Below are 19,336 nucleotides of genomic sequence, written 5' to 3'. Positions count from 1 at the left end.
CGCCTCTGGAGGCAAAGGATATAGAATTATGGACTTACAAACTGGTAAGACAAATGCATACCATGCGGTTTATTTTGATGAATATGGAAAAGTAGACACTAAGAACACTGTTGTGGATTCTTCTGATGAGTCAGAAAGGACTCAAGAATTTGTATATTTCCCTTTTGAGACCCCACAAAGTACTAATCTGCCTTCAAGTGTTACAGCGCCCCCTACAGGCGACACACCAGAAGATGCAGAGGACCAGAACCCTGGCGGCACCAGAGACGAAGATGAGGACTCAGATGGGGACATGCCTGCGTTGGAGGAGGATGAGGAAGCTGATGCGGTCGCAGAACCAGAGGTCAGGCGCTCGTCCAGAACCAACAAAGGTGTCCCACCATTACGGTTGTCCTACTTTGCAGGGTCGGCGTTTCCACAAGAACCTTCCACTTGGGAAGAGATACAGGAGATGCCAGCTGCAGAAGCCAGTCTCTGGAGGAAGGCCGCGCAGGAGGAGATGGATGCACTGCATCAGAACAAGACCTGGACACTCACTGAGCTGCCTCCCGGTAAGAAGGCCATTGGCAGTAAATGGGTTTTCAAGGTTAAGAAGGGGTCAGAAGGAGAAGTGCAGCGCTACAAAGCTAGACTTGTAGCACAGGGATTTTCACAGCGTTTTGGTGAAGATTATGATGAAGTTTTTGCACCAACCGTGAGGTACAGCAGCGTAAGAATGCTTTTGAGCATTGCAGCCTCCAAGAAAATGAGAGTGAAACACATAGACATTGCTACCGCTTTTCTACATGGGCAGATTTCTGAAGAAATTTATATGAAACAGCCCAAAGGTTTTGTGAAACCACATGAGGCACATTTAGTGTGCAAACTGCAGAAAGGACTTTATGGACTTAAACAGGCTGCTAGAGCCTGGAACCAGAAGTTGCATAAAATGCTGACGCAACTTGGGTACAAGCAAGGCGACGCTGACAAGTGCTTGTACAGTAAGTCAAATAATGGACAATTCTCATATATCTTAGCTTTTGTTGATGACCTGATTATTGCCACAGCAAGTGAGAAAGACTATACACAGATAGTAAAACACCTTAGCAAAGAGGTGGAGGTCAAGGAGCTAGGAGATGTCCAGTACTACCTCGGGATCCAGGTGGAAAGAGAAGAGGACGGCTCATTTCTTCTCAGCCAAAGACAGAAGATCCACGAGCTAATTGAGCACATGCAGATGCAAGACGCACATCCAGTCGCTACACCGATGGCTACTGACTTCCTGAAGAATCAGCAGGATTCGAAGCAGTTGCCAGACAACAATGACTACAGGTCGGCGATTGGTAAACTTTTGTATTTAGTTACCACATGTAGACCTGACTTAGCAAATGCTGTGGGGATTCTTAGCAGAAAAGTGAATTCTCCCACTGAGCATGATTGGGCAGGTGTAAAGAGGGTGGTGCGATATTTGAAGGGTACCATGAATTGTAAATTAAGGTTACCAGCCGTCAGAGACCCTAAGTTGGTTGGGTATACTGATGCGGATTGGGCTGGGGATAATGCTGATTATAAATCAACAAGTGGTCATGTTTTCATGTTTGGTGATGGACCTGTTTCATGGGGCAGTTATAAACAGAGCTGTGTAGCATTATCTTCCACAGAATCAGAATACGTTGCAGCAACAGAAGCCTGCAGAGAGATCGCCTGGCTTGATCAACTCATAAAGGACTTTGGGTTGGTGAGAAAAGGGCCTGTCAGCTTGCTAGAGGACAATCAAAGTTGCCTGAAGCTGACGCAGAGTGAGAAGTTCCTGGCCAGAACAAAACACATTGGGGTTAAATACCACTACATACGCCAGATGATCCAGGATGGACTTGTGGAACTATCCTACTGCAGCACCCAAGAGATGACTGCTGACATCCTGACGAAACCCCTACCAAGAGAGAGTTTCCAGAATCTACGTGTCAAGCTGGGACTCTGGGTGGTTGAATAAAGTTGTTTATGTTTTGTGTATGTTGTATTGCCTGAGAAGGGGTATGTGGGATGTAAACACAGGAGCAGTCAATGACAACATTCCTAGAGTGTACATGTTAGAACATGGGGAGGGATGTCTGTCCAGCAAGCAGGTAAACTTCCTGGGGACGGACTTCCTCCGCATGTGACCAGAGGTGGGTGTGGCCTCACCTGTGCAGGTAATGATAAAAGCACAGGGCAGGCAGCCACTCTCTCTCTTGCCTCTTGCCTCTTGCCTCTCTCTCTGCCATCTTCCTTCGATGAGGAAACATCTAAGGATGCCCTCTTGGCTCTCAGCCAAGAGAGGACAGTACTATCTTCCTATAAGTGCATGTTTCTAAGTGCATGTAACCTTTTTAAGCCTGCCTACCTTCTGGGATCATATTGTGAACAGAACGTGAGTAAACTCTTTTATACTTTTATAAAGACTGTGTCGTGTCTTGTATTTTAAGAGGGAACAAAGGGGAAATTACCAGAGTAATTATTATAGAGGTTCTAGCGAACCTGTGCAAGCGTTACCGTTGCGAACTTAAAGGGGAATGTCTATAAACTCTGCTGATATTTTGGGAACTTGTTAGTACAAGTTGGATAAGGATATAATTAGTCAATATATCCTCTCCTGCACCCCAGAACATTCCCACACCCTTTACCCACCAAGGCCTTTTCTTGTGCCCCTCCTGCTTCAGAAATTAAAGCTGCTCAATGCATGATCAGCTTGAGGAGCACAGGAAGAATACAGAAGCGTAGGAAGCTGCCCTAAACTGACTTGTCCACCTAGAATTGTAGAGTTGGAAGGACTATGAGGGCAAAGCCGTCTTAGTGGTGTGCTGCGCCAGGACGCCAGCCTCTCAAGGGCACCCCAGCAAGTGGGGAACCTGTGTGGCTTTGCTGGCAGCCTCCTCTTTTCCTGCACGCCCGCCGGCTTAGCCCTGCCAACCATAAGGCTGGCGGGCACCCAGCTTCCCTTCCAAGCCTCTGCGAGGATCGCTCTCGTCCCGAGGAGGCTTGGGAGGGGCACAACTTCACTCCCAAGCCTCTGCGGGGATCGCTCTCCTGCAGCATCATGGGGAAGAGTTGCGCCCCCCCCCCAGATGGCTGGCAGTGCGCAGCTATGGCCACCCCAACACTATCTGTTCAGGGAAGTTTTTAATATGTAACGCTGTACTGTTTTTAACACTTGATTGGGAGCCGCCCAGAGTGGCTGGGGAAACTCAGCCAGATGGGCGGGGTATAAATAATAAATTATTATTATTATTATTATTATTATTATTATTATTATTATTATTATTATCCATGGTAATTTGGGGGCACTGGGCAGATATTTGCACCCTGGCACCGCATCTGCTAAAGACGGCCCTGTATGAGGGTCACCTAGTCCAACTCCCTGCAATGAAGAAATCTTTTGCCCAACGTGGGGCTCGAACCCACAACCCTGAGATTATGAGTCTCCTGCTCTACCGACTGAGCTATCCCAGGTCAACCTAGCTCTGTATTGTCTGCACTGCCTGGCAGTGGCTCTCCAGGTATGATGGGGGAACCCAAACCCACAGAGCAGTGGCGGCAACAACAACAACAAGACAACTGTTTAATACAAGGGTCACATCCGCTACATACCTCTGAACCACACTGAAAGCACATGGCTTCCCACAAATAATCCTGGGAAGCTTTGGTTGCTAAGAGTGCTGGGAACTGTAGCTTAGTCAGGGGGTAAACTACAGTTCATGGGATCCTTTGGGAGAAGCCATCTGCTTTAAATGTAGGTTTGCTGTGGGTGTCAACAAAGTCTCCCTAGTGGTGACTTCTGAAGGTGGCACAGGCTGCAGAGCTTTTGCTTAAAAGCAGAATTCTCACCCGTGTAATATGAAGATGTTTCATGCTGAGTCAGATCATTGGTTGAGCTATCTCAGTCCACATATTCCCATATGCTAGTTTTGTATAATTGTTTGCTTGCTTCTACCAGCTTTTGTGCAAAGTATACTCAGTCCAGACTTTTCCCTCTTCACCTTTGCTTTTGATATTGATGTAAAATTAGGACACTATCCAGTCAAACACCTTTAAACCCCACCGATTTCAGTGGGACAGCAGAGATTATGCATACATCTCTCCAGCTGAAATCAATTGGACTGGCCAGATAGAAAAAGGAATGAGACAAGGCTGTCCCCTTTCTCCACTGTTGTTTATTACGACATTGGAAATACTGTTTCAGAATATAAGGAGACATAGGGAAATTAAAGGTATTGAGGTGGGATGTAGAGTCTATAAATTAAGGGCATTTGCTGACAATGTGGTGTTGACAGTAGAACAACCTTTGGAGAGCATTCCCAAAGCATTAGAAGAGATAAAAAGGTTTGCAGAAGTGGTGGGTTTCAAAATAAACTCAGATAAAACCAAAATGTTGGTTAAAAACATGGATGAGCAGTCAAAAATTGTTTTAGAAAGGATGTCTGGTTTAAAAATAGGCAAAAAAGTAAAGTTTTTGGGGAATTTGGCTGACAGGAAGGAATCTCAACCTATTTGAAAATAATTATATTAAATTGTGGAAAGAGGTTAAGAAAAGAGCTGGAGATATGGGGGAGAATGAAACTCTCCCTGTTAGGTAGAATTTCAGCCATTAAAATGAACATACACCCTAGGATGCTGTTTTTATTCCAGTCAATTCCTATTGTAAATAAGTCAAACTGCTTCAAAGAATGGAAAGAAAATATCTCTAAAATTATCTGGCAGGGTGAAAGCCAAGAATTAAACATAAAATAATGATTGATGCAAAAGAAAGAGGATGCTTTGTACTGCCAGATCTGCAGTTGTATTATGAGGCATCTTGTTTGTGTTGGTTAAAAGAATTGATTGTATTGGACAATGTAGACAGTTTAGATTTAGAAGGCCAAGATTTAAAATTCGGCTGACATGTATGTCTTTGATATGGGAAGGCTAAAATTTCTAAGAGTTTCATGAACCACATTCTTAGAATCTGTATAGAGTCTGGGAGAAATATAAGAATCTGCTGGAAATAAAAACACCTTTATGGCTATCTCCTATCGAGGCAATTACAATTAAGAGAGTTAATATGGATAGACAGTGGGTGACCTACAGGGAACTGCTGAATTTTATAGGAGGAGAACCCAAACTGAAACCAATGGAAAATGTAAGGAGCCAACTTATGGATCGGCTACAATATCACCAGATATACAATATGTTTCAATTAGATTTTAAAAATGGATTTTTGGACCAAAGCTCACAATTTGAAAAAAAACTTTTATAAAATAAGGATAAACTTCTGTCTAAAATGTGTAATTTTTTATTAGAATGGGAAACAAAAGATGAGCTTGTTAAAGTTCAATGACACACCGGGCAATAGATATAAGACACAATATAGATTTCAACCTCTGGGAGAAACCTTGGAAAAGTGACTTGAAATTGTTACCTAGAACTAACTCAGTTGGTCTTTAAGGTGCTACTGGAAGGAATTTTTTTATTTTGTTTTGACCATGACAGACCAACACGGCTACCTATCTGTAACTACATGTTATTCACTGAAAGAGAATTATTTAAAAATGATCCATAGATGGTATTAAACTCCGAGTAGGTTGGCTTAGATCTATAACTCAGAATCAGATACGTGTTGGAACTGTAAAGAAGTGGAGGGAACCTTTTTTCAAATGTGGTGTACATGTGAAAAGGTAAGAGTACATTGGGAAATGAGTTGGAAAAAATGAGTTGGAAAAAAATGTTTAAAATTACACCCCCCTCAAAAAACCCCCCACCAGAGTCCTTTTTATTGGGAATAACCCAGACAGAAATTCCTAGGTGTCAGAAGAGTTTATGTGTGCAACAACTGTGACACATGTTTTGTTAGCCCCAAAATGGAAAGTGAGTGAGGTCTCAACTAAAGAGGATTGGCAACTTAAGTTGTCAGAATTTGCAGAATTTGCAGATTTAACACATAGAATAAGAGAGCAAGAAAAACATATATTTAAAGAAGAGTGGAAAGCATTTATTGACTATATGGAGTATGACTGTACACAGCTGAAAATGCTGGCAGCACTACGATAAATTCAACAGTGTAAATAATATTTGATTGATGTAAAAGTGGAAAACTGATCTGAATGGTTACAGTAAAATGTGCAGGAACGTATGATATGTAAAATGAACTATGGAAGGAGAAGAAGGGAAGTCACTGGATATTTTAAAGTTTGTAAAATGTTTATTTTGAAATGTAAAATTGAAAACTTAATAAAAACTATTATATTAAAAAGAAATTGATTGGACTGAAAAGCATTGATGGTTAGATCTTTATTTGTCAGTGGATGCAAATGAGCATCCTTGGCATTGTTTTAGTTTGAAGTCATAATTTGTTTCTTTTGCTGTATATTTGTGTGTGTGTGTGTGTGTGTGTGTGTGTGTACATAGTCAACACGTACCCCTTAAAATCCCAATTGGTTGATCTCCTATTTAAAAAGTGGCAGCTTGTTTTTCCTGACCAAATGAAAGTTGCCTTCAAGCAACACCAAGTGATGATTCGTGGCATTTGTGAGAGAGCTATCCCACACCATAGATTGCTGAGTTTCCATATCAGCTCACATAATCTCAGACACAATAATTCTCACAATAATTAACTCAGAGTCATATATAAATAAATTATAAATAATAAAATCATTGTTGTTAATTGGGTGAAATACACACATATGTGAATCAGCCCTGAGTTGCTGAGAAGAAAATTTCCTTACCTCACCTCCTGGCCAATGAGTTCTGTAGGCACTGTGGAGAAAGATGGAGAAGAAGAAAAGGAAAACAAAGCAGAAAAAAGAAAAGTCACACAAGATGTCTCCCTTCTGGCAATTTCTACAGGTGGAACTAGCCACCGAAAACAACACCCCCATTATATGAAACGACCTTATTCTGAATCAGACCATTGATCCATCTAGTTTAGTGTTCTTTGACCCAGGATCTCCAGATTTTGTTGGTCTATAACTTTCAACACCCCTAGCCAAAGACCAGGAATGCTGGGAGTTGCAATCGAAGAACATATGGAGACCCAATATTGAAGAACCCTGATCTAACCAGTATTGTCTACCCTTAGTGCAATCTGTTTATCACCTATGAGTGGCTAGTCTAATTAAATCTGCATAATTCCCACCGACTCCATTATATGACCATTAACTCCTTCAGACTTCAGGTCTTTAATACCATGCCCTACACCCCACCCCAGTTTCTCACCTCCCTCTATTTTTTAAACATCTAGACTGAAGAACAGTTCCGGGCAACACAATAACTTGCTGATGACCTGGACACTGTGGTTGGCCCTAAAAGTATGAACCTACTAGGGCATTTGGATTTCCTGCCATAACAGACCAACATGGCTGTCAACAGTTTTTTGTGTGATTAGCAGCAGGTCTCCAGAATCTCAGTCTGAGAACCTTCCCATTATTTGTTACTTGATTAATTCCAACGGGAGGTGCAAGAAATTGAAGCCGTGACTTTCTGCTTGCATAGCACGGGCTCTACATTTCTTCCCCTGTTATATATAGGGTCACATCTCATAATTCTCTCTGTCATTGGCTGCTTCTGGGTGGAGTTTGTGTTTAGGAAAATGTGATGATACCATGACACAACTAAGTTATCCTACATCTTATGGAGGAGACCTTACACTGGAATCGAGACTTACAGCTTTCTTTTGAGGAGCATATCTTGCAATTACAGTACAGAGACTGCTAACTTGCTCAGTTAGCTAACTCTTCCCTCCTGTGAGAGTCCTGTGATGATTGACTCCATGCTGCTATATAAAAAGGTAAAGGACCCCTGGACAGTTAAGTCCAGTCAAAGGTGACTATGGGGTTGCGGCACTCATTTTGGTTTCAGACTGAGGGAGCCGGCCTTTGTCCACAGAGAGCTTTCTGAGTCATGTGGCCAACATGACTAAACCAGTTTTGGCACAACAGAACACCATGACGGAAACCAGAGTGCATGGAAACACTGTTTACCTTCCTGCTGGAGAGGTACCTATTTATCTACTTGCACTGCCGTGCTTTTGAACTGCTAGGTTGGCAGGAGCTGGGACAGAGCAATGGGAGCTCACCCTATTGCAGGGATTTGAACTGCCAACCTTCTGATTGGGAAGCCCAAGAGGCTCAGTGGTTTAGACCACAGCGCCACCCATGTCCCTTTGTGCCATGCTGCTATAGCACATCATGGGAAGGAAGCTTTCCTCTCCCTGTGATTCCCTTGTGCTGCTCAGTTGACTGAGGAACAGCTGAGGGGTGAAAATGAGTTTGGCCTGCAAAAAAATATACTCTTTTCCTGGAGCCCCACCCTTTCCCTCCACTGTTCAGCTGATCAGTGCAAGGATGTGTTGTGGGCCACATAAAATTAGGCAGTGGGTCAGAAGCAGCCCATGAGGTCGACTTCTGAACTAGAGATAGTGGAGAAAGGCATGGTTTTTAGAGACTATGCATACTGACTTGAGAATGTGCACATTGCCTGAAAAATGTACAGAATGCAGGCTAGTTTTGCACATTCCCCAAAGCCTACTGGGGATTATGAGTAATGACTGGATAATGTATAAAATTCAGTCAAGATATGCATAATCTCAAAGACCTGTTCGAGATTGTGTGCATTGACTGGGAAATGTGTACAGTTCCATCTTTAAGGACAGATTATGTGCACATTCTCCATGAGGCCTGGTGAATGTGTACAATGGCTGGTTATTATGCACATATACCACTCAGTTGATATTCTCCCTAATGTACACACTCACAATGAACAATTCACTCAGAAATGAGAAACCAATTAATTTGCCCAAGGCAATGATGTGGCACCCCTGTTTTATTTGCCAGAATTTCTTCCCTCTGCCAGGTGAAATACACGAAGGCATTTTTGCTTTCAAAGTCAGAAAATAAATAGCAATCAGGCCTCAAATTATCAAGTCATTTGTCTTCAAATTCCCACCACATCAGCCTTGTTTGCTTCTGCAACATGCACAGTCTCTCTCTGGCTTTCTCAGATGTATGACTTCAAAGCCTCCGGCCGAGCACATGTGATAAAAGTGATCTGAAGCTATCAAGATTTCTATGAAGCAAAGCATGCGAGGCTGTTTTTTAAAAGAAGGGAGAGGGAAGGGAGAGGGGAAATCAGAATGTGGATTGAAAATGTTTTGAGTGTCCCTGTGAGTCACTCTCTGAAGAGATCTCCTGGGAAAAGTTGAGGAGGGTATGTGTGTGCAGCGTTTAAACACATACACACAGAGAGGAAAAAGATCAAGATTGTTGGCCTCAGAGACAGAAGCATTTTGATGTACCACACAGAGCCACAGAGCCAGGTTTAACTGCCAGAGCGCATAATTCCACAAAGTGCTCACCTCTGATTGCCTTTGATCGTGTACGTGCTCGCTTATCGTCATTCTCTAAACTCATCTGGAATCAAACAACAACAGAATTAACATTTTATTTAATGAAAACAATTTGCAATCAAAGCTAATGTGCCCCTGGAAACCATGAGCTTGGATTGCACAAAGGCAAGCGGAAAAGATCTAAGACACGAGCTGTCTGGGAAACTGCCTCCATTCATGGCTGATAAACAAGAAGACCAACACTTGGGCAGAATGTCACAGGAGCAAAGCAGTGGCTCAGTTTGGCACACAAGGGTGGGGGGACGTCTTTACATGGCAAGCCATAAGTGTGAACAGGTTTACCACGATGTTCTGGTTGTCTCAACCATAGTGTAACAAACTGGGGTGAGGTGGGACAAACTTGCATCCACTAGACTACATTTTGAGATGTTTCGGCATCTGTTTCCTTCTGGACCTTTTGCTGTACAGTGGTACCTCAGGTTACATACGCTTCAGGTTACATACGGTTCAGGTTACATATGCTTCAGGTTACAGACTCCGCTAACCCAGAAATAGTGCTTCAGGTCCAGAACGTTGCTTCAGGATGAGAACAGAAATTGTGCTCCGGTGGTGCGGCAGCAGCAGCAGCAGCAGGAGGCCCCATTAGCTAAAGTGGTGCTTCAGGTTAAGAACAGTTTCAGGTTAAGTGCGGACCTCCAGAACGAATTAAGTACTTAACCCGAGGTACCACTGTATAAGCTTTGCATCTATTTTCTTGGATATGCTCTCACAGAGATGCAGATTAGAAACCAAAAAAGCAAACCAAACAAAATAATGTTCTGGTTATGGAGACAAGATGCAGTAACCATGTAAGTTCAGGATGTGATAGATAATGCCAACTCAAATAAAATCCACCAGGCTGGGGGGAAAATGGTTGTGTGAATGAGTCATCGCACTCCCATTGACAGAAATTTCACTGGGTTTCTTTGAAAGAACATTTGCTTTGGTTCTCTCTGTTCAGCTATTAAAGTGTGGGCCAGAAAAGTGATAGCACACTTTCACATTTTCTGCAGACCTTTAGAGAGCAGACAATTAAGGTTGCACAGAGTGAAATTTTACCGAGAGAGGCCGATCCATTCAAATATCCTCTCTAATTTTGGGACATCAAACATGATGCTCAGCAAGGAACAGCATCATGAATAAATAATATTTGTAACTTCCTAGTGCTGGGAGTACATTTATTAATTAAGCATAACTATATCGCAGTGTCAAAACAAAACAAATTCCTTCCAGTAGCACCTTAAAGACCAACTAAGTCAGTTCTTGGTATGAGCTTTCGTGTGCATGCACACTTCTTCAGATATCGCAGTGTGCAGTTCAGGAGTCTAGAGCCACGTTTTCTGGGGCAGCTGACGGTTGGTTATGTTACACAGACATCACAAAATCTCAGAAACTATTAGCATATTCACTGTAAGGTCACATAGATCTATCTACTAGCTGAAATGCAGGCCCAACTTGGAACCAGTAAGATATTTTACCATCTTTCGGTCTCCACCCCCAGCCCCAAGACAACTCATACCGAAAGAAATCCTGACAAATGGCTGTCAACAAAAAGCTGCAGTGAATTTACTCTCCAAATATACAGATTATTCACCAAATATTTGATATCTGCCTTTGACACTCAAAGATTTAATTTCAACACTTGGTGTTTGACTTTGATATTTGATTTCAATATTATTTCTGTGAGTCAACAATAACTTCTGTGAGTTAAAGAGGGAGATTCCATCTTGAAAGGATGGAAGTGAGACTTCCTGTCAGAAGGAGGATGGGAGCAAGACTTCACCCACCAGGACAATGGACCTTTGACCGTATTTGAGAACAGATGTGTGATGCAATTTTGCATTTGATAGTTGACAGATCTCACACTTCACGCCTGCAAAATCAAAACAACCAAGGAACGCCAACAAATAACCAAGAAAACTCACCCAAATTTTGAAGGCTGGGGTAGAAATTTGCAGTCGAAAAGCATATATGAATTTCAGATTGGAAGGTCAACATTTGAAAAGTTTAGAATATTTGCAAAGGTTGGTTGAATGGGTTAAGCATTTGCGAGGACACTCCTGAGAACTCATATTATTATTACTCTGGTGAGATGCAGTACTTACCTGATAGCTTAGCTAACCTTGTCATGAAACACTCCATTGCTATGGCTGTATGATTTGACACATCTGGAGTGTGTGTGTGTGTGTGTGTGTGTGTGTGTGTGTAGAACACAGGAAGCTGCCTTATATCAAGTCACACAATTGGTTCCTTTAGCTCAGTATAGTCTTTTCCAACCTTGGGTCTCCAGATGTTTTTGGACTACAACTCCCATCATCCCTAGCTAGCAAGACCAATGGTCAGGGATGATGGGATTGGCAGTCCAAAACCAGCCAGAGACCCCAGGTTGAAACACTGGTCTACACCGACTGGCAGCTGTTCTCCATCATTTCAGGCAGGAATCTACCCATGGGTGTAGCCAGGATTAATGGGGGGGGGCAGGCTTTATGCTGGGGGCTGGGACAGAACCGAGTTACCTGCAATGCAACTGGCCAGTTAGTTAAGTATTTTTTATTTATTTACTTGATGGGGGGGGTGGCAACTGCCCTCCTGCCCTCCTGGCTACAGCCAGGATTCTACCTTGAGATGCTACAGATTGAAATTGGGACCCTCTTGGCCCAGAGCAGGCACTCTACCACTGAACTGGAGTGCCTGGAGGCGGTTGGAGGATGGATGGCGGCTAACAGATTGAGGTTGAATCCTGACAAGACAGAAGTACTGTTTTGGGGGGACAGGGGGCAGGCAGGTGTGGGGGATTCCCTGGTCCTGAATGGGGTAACTGTGCCCCTGAAGGACCAGGTGCGCAGCCTGGGAGTCATTTTGGACTCACAGCTGTCCATGGAGGCACAGGTTAATTCTGTGTCCAGGGCGGCTGTCTACCAGCTCCATCTCGTATGCAGGCTGAGACCCTACCTGCTTGCAGACTGTCTTGCCAGAGTGGTGCATGCTCTCCCGCTTGGACTACTGTGATGTGCTCTACATGGGGCTACCTTTGAAGGTGACCCGGAAACTACAACTAATCCAGAATGCGGCAGCTAGACGGGTGACTGGGAGTGGCTGCCGGGACCACATAACACCGGTTCTGAGAGATCTGCATTGGCTCCCAGTACGTTTCCGAGCACAATTCAAAGTGTTGGTGCTGACCTTTAAAGCCCTAAACGGCTTCGGTCCTGTATACCCGAAGGAGCGTCTCCACCCCCATCGTTCAGCCCAGACACTGAGATTCAGCGCCAAGGGCCTTCTGGCGGTTCCCTCATTGCGAGAAGTAAGGTTACAGGGAACCAGACAGAGGGCCTTCTTGGTAGTGGCACCTGCCCTGTGGAATGCCCTCCCTTCAAATGTGAAGGAAATAAGTAGCTATCCAATCTTTAAAAGACATCTGAAGGCAGCCCTGTTCAGGGAAGTTTTTAATATTTAATGCTGTATTGTTTTTAATACTTGATTGGGAGCTGCCCAGAGTGGCTGGGTAAACTCAGCCAGATGGGCGGGGTATAAATAATAAATTATTATTATTATTATTATTATGAACTATGGCCCCCTCCCACAGGAGGAAATGAAATTCCCCAGAGAAATGAAAGCCTAGAATAGATTGGGTTAGGTTGCCAAGAAAGGCTTCACCACACACATCCCAGGCTCAACGTTTCATGGAAAGCATTGACCGGCTATCATAGGCCGGCAATATCCTTAGTGTGATGGGAAGAAGCCAAAAAGGGGGGGAGGGAGGGGATGGAAGATGCCATGGAATGAAATTAAGGAGGAGGAGAGAAGGGGGGGGAGAAGGGGGGGGATTTGTAGGGCCGAAGGCAGCAGCTGGAACACGAACTGCATCGAACAGCACATGCTGTTTCCCTTCTCTGTCCCTTCGCTGGCAGAGTGTCGGACGCAAACAAAGCGTACTGCTTTCTCATTGGCAAAGAGTCATGAGTACACGCCAGTTGCCAGACACGTGCTGTGATCTGTTGTTCTTCAATGAAGGAGGGAGGTGGAAGGAGGGTGCTCTTAAATGTGGGCTTCTTTGGATTGCACGGCGCAGAATTAAAACTGGTTTGATTCCCCCTCCTTGGAGACTCCTGGGCGCTGCAAGTCTGTCTGCAGGAAGGCCTAGGGGGTCTCGAACAGAGCTGCCCCCAGCAAGCTACAACCCCCAGCCTTCTTTGGACGAAGCCATGATGTTTAAACTGGTATTAAACGGGTACCAGTCTGCAGTGTGGCTCTGCAGCCAGAGTTCCTCACCCCCTGCATATTCCTTTTTTCCCTTCTCCTGAGCTGGGCAATGGAAGGTTGCTCCTCGCCAGGAGTTGTTCCGAGTTGTTTTGTTTAAAATGCTGAAAGATGACAAAAGTGCCCTGAAGTCTTGTCTGTGAACCGAATATCTCAGATGGAATTTCCATGCATATTATTTCCCCTTGCAGTAATGTAGCGCTAACGTACAATGATTTATACTGTGTGATTTGCTGGAGGGGGCCACTGGAAGGGGGGGGGAGGGGAAAGAAATAAAAAAAGGGGGTAATTTATGCATCCTGTCATCCACGCTCTTGCCGCCCCATCGCCTTATGAGCCTCGTGTTTATTACAACCTTCCCAATAACCCAAGAAGACAATTACTATAATTTCTATTTTTAAAGCCTTGATTCCCTCCGGACCGATGGCTCACATTTAAAGTGCGGAGAGGAGCAGGTGTCAAAAGGACTTCATTACATTTACGAGCCTTTCAAATATGCTGTTCCTGGTGTTCGCCGGAGTTAATGCCTTCCGATGCACGCCTCACAATAGAATTAATATTTTTGATTGCTGGACGGCTGTGTGTGTTTTTGCTGAAATGAAATCTAGCGTGGCTTTCTCTCTCTCCCTCCCTCCCCCCCCCCACCCCTCACTTTTATTTTGTCACTTTTCCCAGGGAAATTGGCAAACGTTCTGCTGGTTTTCAAGCATGCCTTAGCAATTTGGGTTCCACGCAGATAAATTATTTTTGTTTGAAAAGAAACGAAAAAGGGAAAAAAAATATACCATCCTGAAAACAGAAAAGGTTGCAGAAAACACAATGGGGGCTGCATGCTGACTATGGATGCCTCTTGATGAACAACAACAGCTGTGACTTTCTTCTTTCGCTTTTCTACATCACCTTTCCCCATTCGTAATTTAGAAACGATGAAAGGAAGCAACCACTAAGAAAGCACTTATTCCCTTGGCCCCTCAGAAAGAAAAGGAGAGAGACAGTATTTGTCTCTGTGTGTGGAGGGGGGCAACGTTGCAGTGGCGTAGCGTGGGTTGTCAGCACCCGGGGCAAGGCAAGTAATTTGCGCCCCCTAACCCGTGGATTTGCGCCCCCTAACCCGTGGATTTGCCCTAACCCCAGATGTTGCGCCCGGTGCGGCCGGCCCCCCCTGCACCCCCCACGCTACGCCACTGCAACGTTGCATTTAGATTCCCAACATTTTTGTGATGGCGCAGAAGGTAGCTAAATCTTTTCTGCAATGAGTGATTTGAGATGGCTTCCCCGCTTGTAGGGTGTGCCCCTGAGCCGTCCGCAACTTTCCAAGGAACCTCCTTAGTTCCAGTCTTTGGCAAGGGAAGCACTTTTATCTTATTTTTATCTTATCACCCCCCCCCCCCCGCCTTTCTTGCTCACCAATTACTGCAGCTGTACTCATGCAACTAAGTAGGCAGGCCACAGCTCAGTGGCAAAACATCTGCTCTGCATGCAGAATGTCTCAGGTTCAATCCCTGGCAATTTTATGTATGGCCGTGAATACCCCTTCTCTGAAACCCCACAGAGCTGCTCCTAGTCAGTGTCAACTAGAAGTAGTCAACATTGAATCTCTGACTACTTCTGGTTGACATTGACTAGAAGCAGCTCTGTGGGGTTTCAGACAAGGGAGCAGAGATTCTTAGAAGACTGGAATAAATATACAAATTATTTGAAAAGTCATTGTAATGAACAGATTATGCCAGTAGGATTGCAAGAAGTTTTGTAAGGATGGCAATTTGAAACATTGCAAGAAAGACTATGAGGAGAACTATTAAAGGTAAAGAGACCCCTGACCATTAGGTCCAGTTGTGACCGACTCTGGGGTTGCGGTGCTCATCTCGCTTTATTGGCCGATGGAGCCGGCGTACAACTTCCGGGTCATGTGGCCAGCATGACTAAGCTGCTTCTGGCGAACCAGAGCAGCGCATGGAAATGCCGTTTACCTTCCCGCCGGAGTGGTACCTATTTATCTACTTGCACTTTGACGTGCTTCCGAACTGCTAGGTTGGCAGGAGCAGAGACCGAGCAACGGGAGCTCACCCTGTTCTGGGGATTCGAACCGCCGACCTTCTGATCAGCAAGTCCTAGGCTCTGTGGTTTAACCCACAATGATAATTAAGAGTAATAAATTAAGAAATGCAGAATAAGTGATCAAGAACAGAAAATCATCAGAGGTGTTGACGGAAGTCTAAAATGTTGTATAAGATAAGAAGTTATGTTATATGATTGTTGGAAATGATAGGTTAAAAAAACTAATAAAAATGTATATGTAAAAAAAGAAGAAGTAGTAGTCAATATGGTGCCCTCCATATGTTCTGGTAAGTCCCATTGGCCCAACCAGCATGGGGAATGGTCAGGGGTTGTAATCCACAACATCTAAAGGGCACAACTTTGGTCACTTCTGGTGTGGATAAGGCTGAGCTAGGTTGACCAATGGATTGACCCATTGTAAGGCATAAGGCTGCTTTCCTCCATCCCTAAGTTTGCACCCACAGTTGATGGGAAAGTGCCCATAGAATCACAGAATCGTAGAAGGGACCTTGAGGGTCATGCAGTCCAACCCCCTAAAATGCAGGGATCTCAACTACAGCATCCATGAGAGATGGCTATCCAAGCTCCACTTAAAAACCTCCAAGGAAGGAGAGACACAGCTTCCTGAGGGAGTCTGTTCCACTATCAAAAAGTTCTTACTGTCAGGAAGTTCTTCCTGATGTTTAGTTGGAATCTCTTTTCTAGTAACATGAAGTCATTGGTTCAGGTCATAACCCCGCCCCCCCCTTCCAGAGCAGGAGAAAACAAGCCTGCACCATTTTGGTTACGATATCTCCTCTCAGTCTCCTCTTTTCCAGGCTAAACAAACCCAGCTCCCTCAACTGTTCCTCATCAGGCTTGGTAAGAACAATTTTTGATTAACACACACACACACACACACACACACACACACACACACACACACTGGACATTTCCACCTTTGCACCCCATGCCTGAAGACCTGTCTGAAGTCAAATCACTGTGGGTTGCCATATTTTGAAGAGCAAATAATAGGATGTTATGCTATTTTAAATACCCCCTTCTATATGTAGGCTATAGAAGCTGTGATATATTGCTGGGGGGGGGCAGGAGAAGGGAAGAGGAACGCAAGTCTTTAAAACCACCAGTTATGTCTATGTCTCATCCAGAAAGTATATCCAGAGATGTTCTGAGAAATTTACAAAATCCACCCGGACAGAAATTTTACCCCTGAAAAAGAGGACATGTCCTGGAACAGAAGGACATATGGCAACCCTAAATCACAACCCACTGGTGAGTCTTGATTCATACTAGCTAAGGAACAGTACCCCACCTTGATATAGTGAGCATCCATGGGTTGCTGATCAGCCAGGAAGCGTGTTTTCTAGGCAGGCTTTTTGACACAGTGACATTATTACTGGGGTCTCTCCAATGGCCTCAACCACCTCTGTTGAACGCTGTAGAAGAATCACTTCATACAGGTCCTCACCATGTGGGCTCTACATACATGGACACCAACCAGCCACATAACAAGAATGGTCTGCCACGTCTAATAGGGGCAGACATACAAAATGGTGTTGGTATGTGATGCCTTCTCATGCAGAGTAGATTTTTTGGGGGTGATATTTACTGAAACTTTTCATATGCACTATAAGTTAAAAAAAAAAAGTAAGGTAAAGGACCCCTGGACAGTTAAGGCCAGTCAAAGGCGACTATGGGGTTGCGGCACTCATCTCACTTTCAGGCCAAGGGAGCCAGCGTTTGTCCACAGACAGCTTTCCGGGTCATGTGGCCAGCACGACTAAACCGCTTCTGGTGCAACGGAACACCGTGATGGAAACCAGAGCGCATGGAAATGCCGCTTACCTTCCCACTGCAGTGGTACCTATTTATCTAAAGGCATTGGTGTGCTTTCGAACTGCTAGGTTGGCAGAAGTTGGGACAGAGCAAAGGGAGCTGAACCGCTGACCTTCCAATTGGCAAGCCCAAGAGGCTCAGTGGCTTAGACCACAGTGCCACCCGCGTCCCCAAGGCACTATAGGAGGTACTGGCTTCTTCTTAGACTGTTCATTCTTTATAACAGGCCAACATGATCAGTGCGGATTGTGGATGTGCTACCAAAGAGAGCAGTTTACACAGAAAAGCCTTCATTTAATTTTTTTAATATTCTATTTCTTGAGATCTTTGTTGAATCTAATACTAATAATAAGGTTACAGCATATAAAAATGCAATTGAAATAAGGGGGGAAAGCAAACCCCCACCCCACCAAAAAACAACAACCATACATCATATTACAGGACAGCATATGTGATATTTATTGGGATATCCTATCTACATAACAGGAGAGCAATTTTCCTGCATGCTTTAACCAAAGTGCTACTTTGGAAGCCTCTACAGTGGTACCTCTGGATACAAATGGGATCCATTCTGGAGCCCTGTTCGCATCCTGAAGCGAACGCAACCCACGTCTGCACGTGTGCGGGTTGCGATTCGCCACTTCCACGCATGCACGTGACACCATTTTGACCGTCTGCGCATGTGTGGAAGCGGCGAAACCCATAAGTAACATGTTCTGTTACTTCTGGGTCACCGTGGAGCACAACCCGAAAGCGCTCAACCTGAAGCAACTACAACCCGAGGTATGACTGTGTTCCCTATGTTTAGGAAAGTTGTTAATGACTGATGTTTTAATGTATTTTTAATCTTTTGTTGGAAGCCGCCCAGAGTGGCTGGGGAAACCCAGCCAGATGGGTGGGATAGAAATAATAACAATAATAAATAAAAAAATAAATAATCTATCGGCCACCAAATGGTAGGGAAAGATTTCCTACTTCAGGGGGTAGCTAGTGTGCTGCCTTCAAGAAGTTCTTGAACTTCAACTTCCCTCATCCTAGGTCAGCCTAGCCAATGGTCAGGGATGATGGAAGTTGTAGAGGGAGAAAGAACTCCGGCTCTGGAGTCTGATTCTTGGTTGTGCAGAGCCCAGGGGAACAAAACAGGGACCAGTGAAAGCAGGAAGACTACTAGCTTTAAATGTATGCCTTTGCAAAAGCACCGCCTGTGTGTTTTGCTCTGTAGCTGGTACATCAAGTAGCTCCAAGCTACACATTCCTTAGACATCTCCGAATTCTCCCCCGCCTCCATTTTTTCCCTTTAGGGCCCTCCCAGCTGCTCTGTTTAAGTTCTCCTGACACCCCACCCATCCCAAGTCTAATTCACAGCTGAATTAACTAGGAGTTTGCTGTTTCAACTTATGCCCTTCTTCCACAGCTGCATCTCTTACAGTTCCGTAGACTAAGCAACAAACATGGCATCCCCAGCTTTACATCTTTGGAGAATTTCTCTTGACATTTCTTTTTGAGTGTCTGTGTGCACCAGAGATTGCTGTTCTCGCCTCCAAAGGCCCCAAATTAAAAATTACCGCTGTGTAATAAACAGCCTAACGAAGCCGGGTTGTCACTTTTCATTTGCAGAAATGAAGGGCGCAAATGAAACATTTAACTATGTGCAACCAGGAGAGCTTTTGCTCTGTTGCGAGGGAAGCGGATTGGAAAACCTGCTACATGGCGTTGTGCCTGACATTATAATGCTTCCATCGTCTCAATTTGTGGGGCTGGCATTCAAGCGCAAGGCTGCTGAGGCACAATAATGCGCAGTCTTCTGGC

The 19,336-nt window shown here is 44.5% G+C and overlaps 1 protein-coding gene across 4 annotated transcripts in view; it reads right to left on the bottom strand.

Moving 5' to 3' along the window:
* MYT1 (myelin transcription factor 1) overlaps window positions 1–19,336 on the bottom strand; it is a 175,484-nt gene that overhangs the window by 86,834 nt on the left and 69,314 nt on the right. For all 4 annotated transcript variants that reach the window (XM_081867541.1, XM_081867542.1, XM_081867543.1 and 1 more), the window contains exons 3-4: window positions 9,344–9,398; window positions 6,717–6,747 (exon numbers count right to left, since the gene is read on the bottom strand). In XM_081867541.1, the coding sequence (XP_081723667.1) occupies window positions 6,717–6,747; window positions 9,344–9,398 (86 nt within the window). The remainder of the gene's footprint in view (window positions 1–6,716; window positions 6,748–9,343; window positions 9,399–19,336) is intronic.

The sequence above is a fragment of the Podarcis erhardii genome, assembly GCF_964252035.2.
Source record: "Podarcis erhardii genome assembly, chromosome: 6".
In the NCBI taxonomy this organism is placed as follows: domain Eukaryota; kingdom Metazoa; phylum Chordata; class Lepidosauria; order Squamata; family Lacertidae; genus Podarcis; species Podarcis erhardii.
This window is presented reverse-complemented; position numbering and strand designations above follow the sequence as displayed.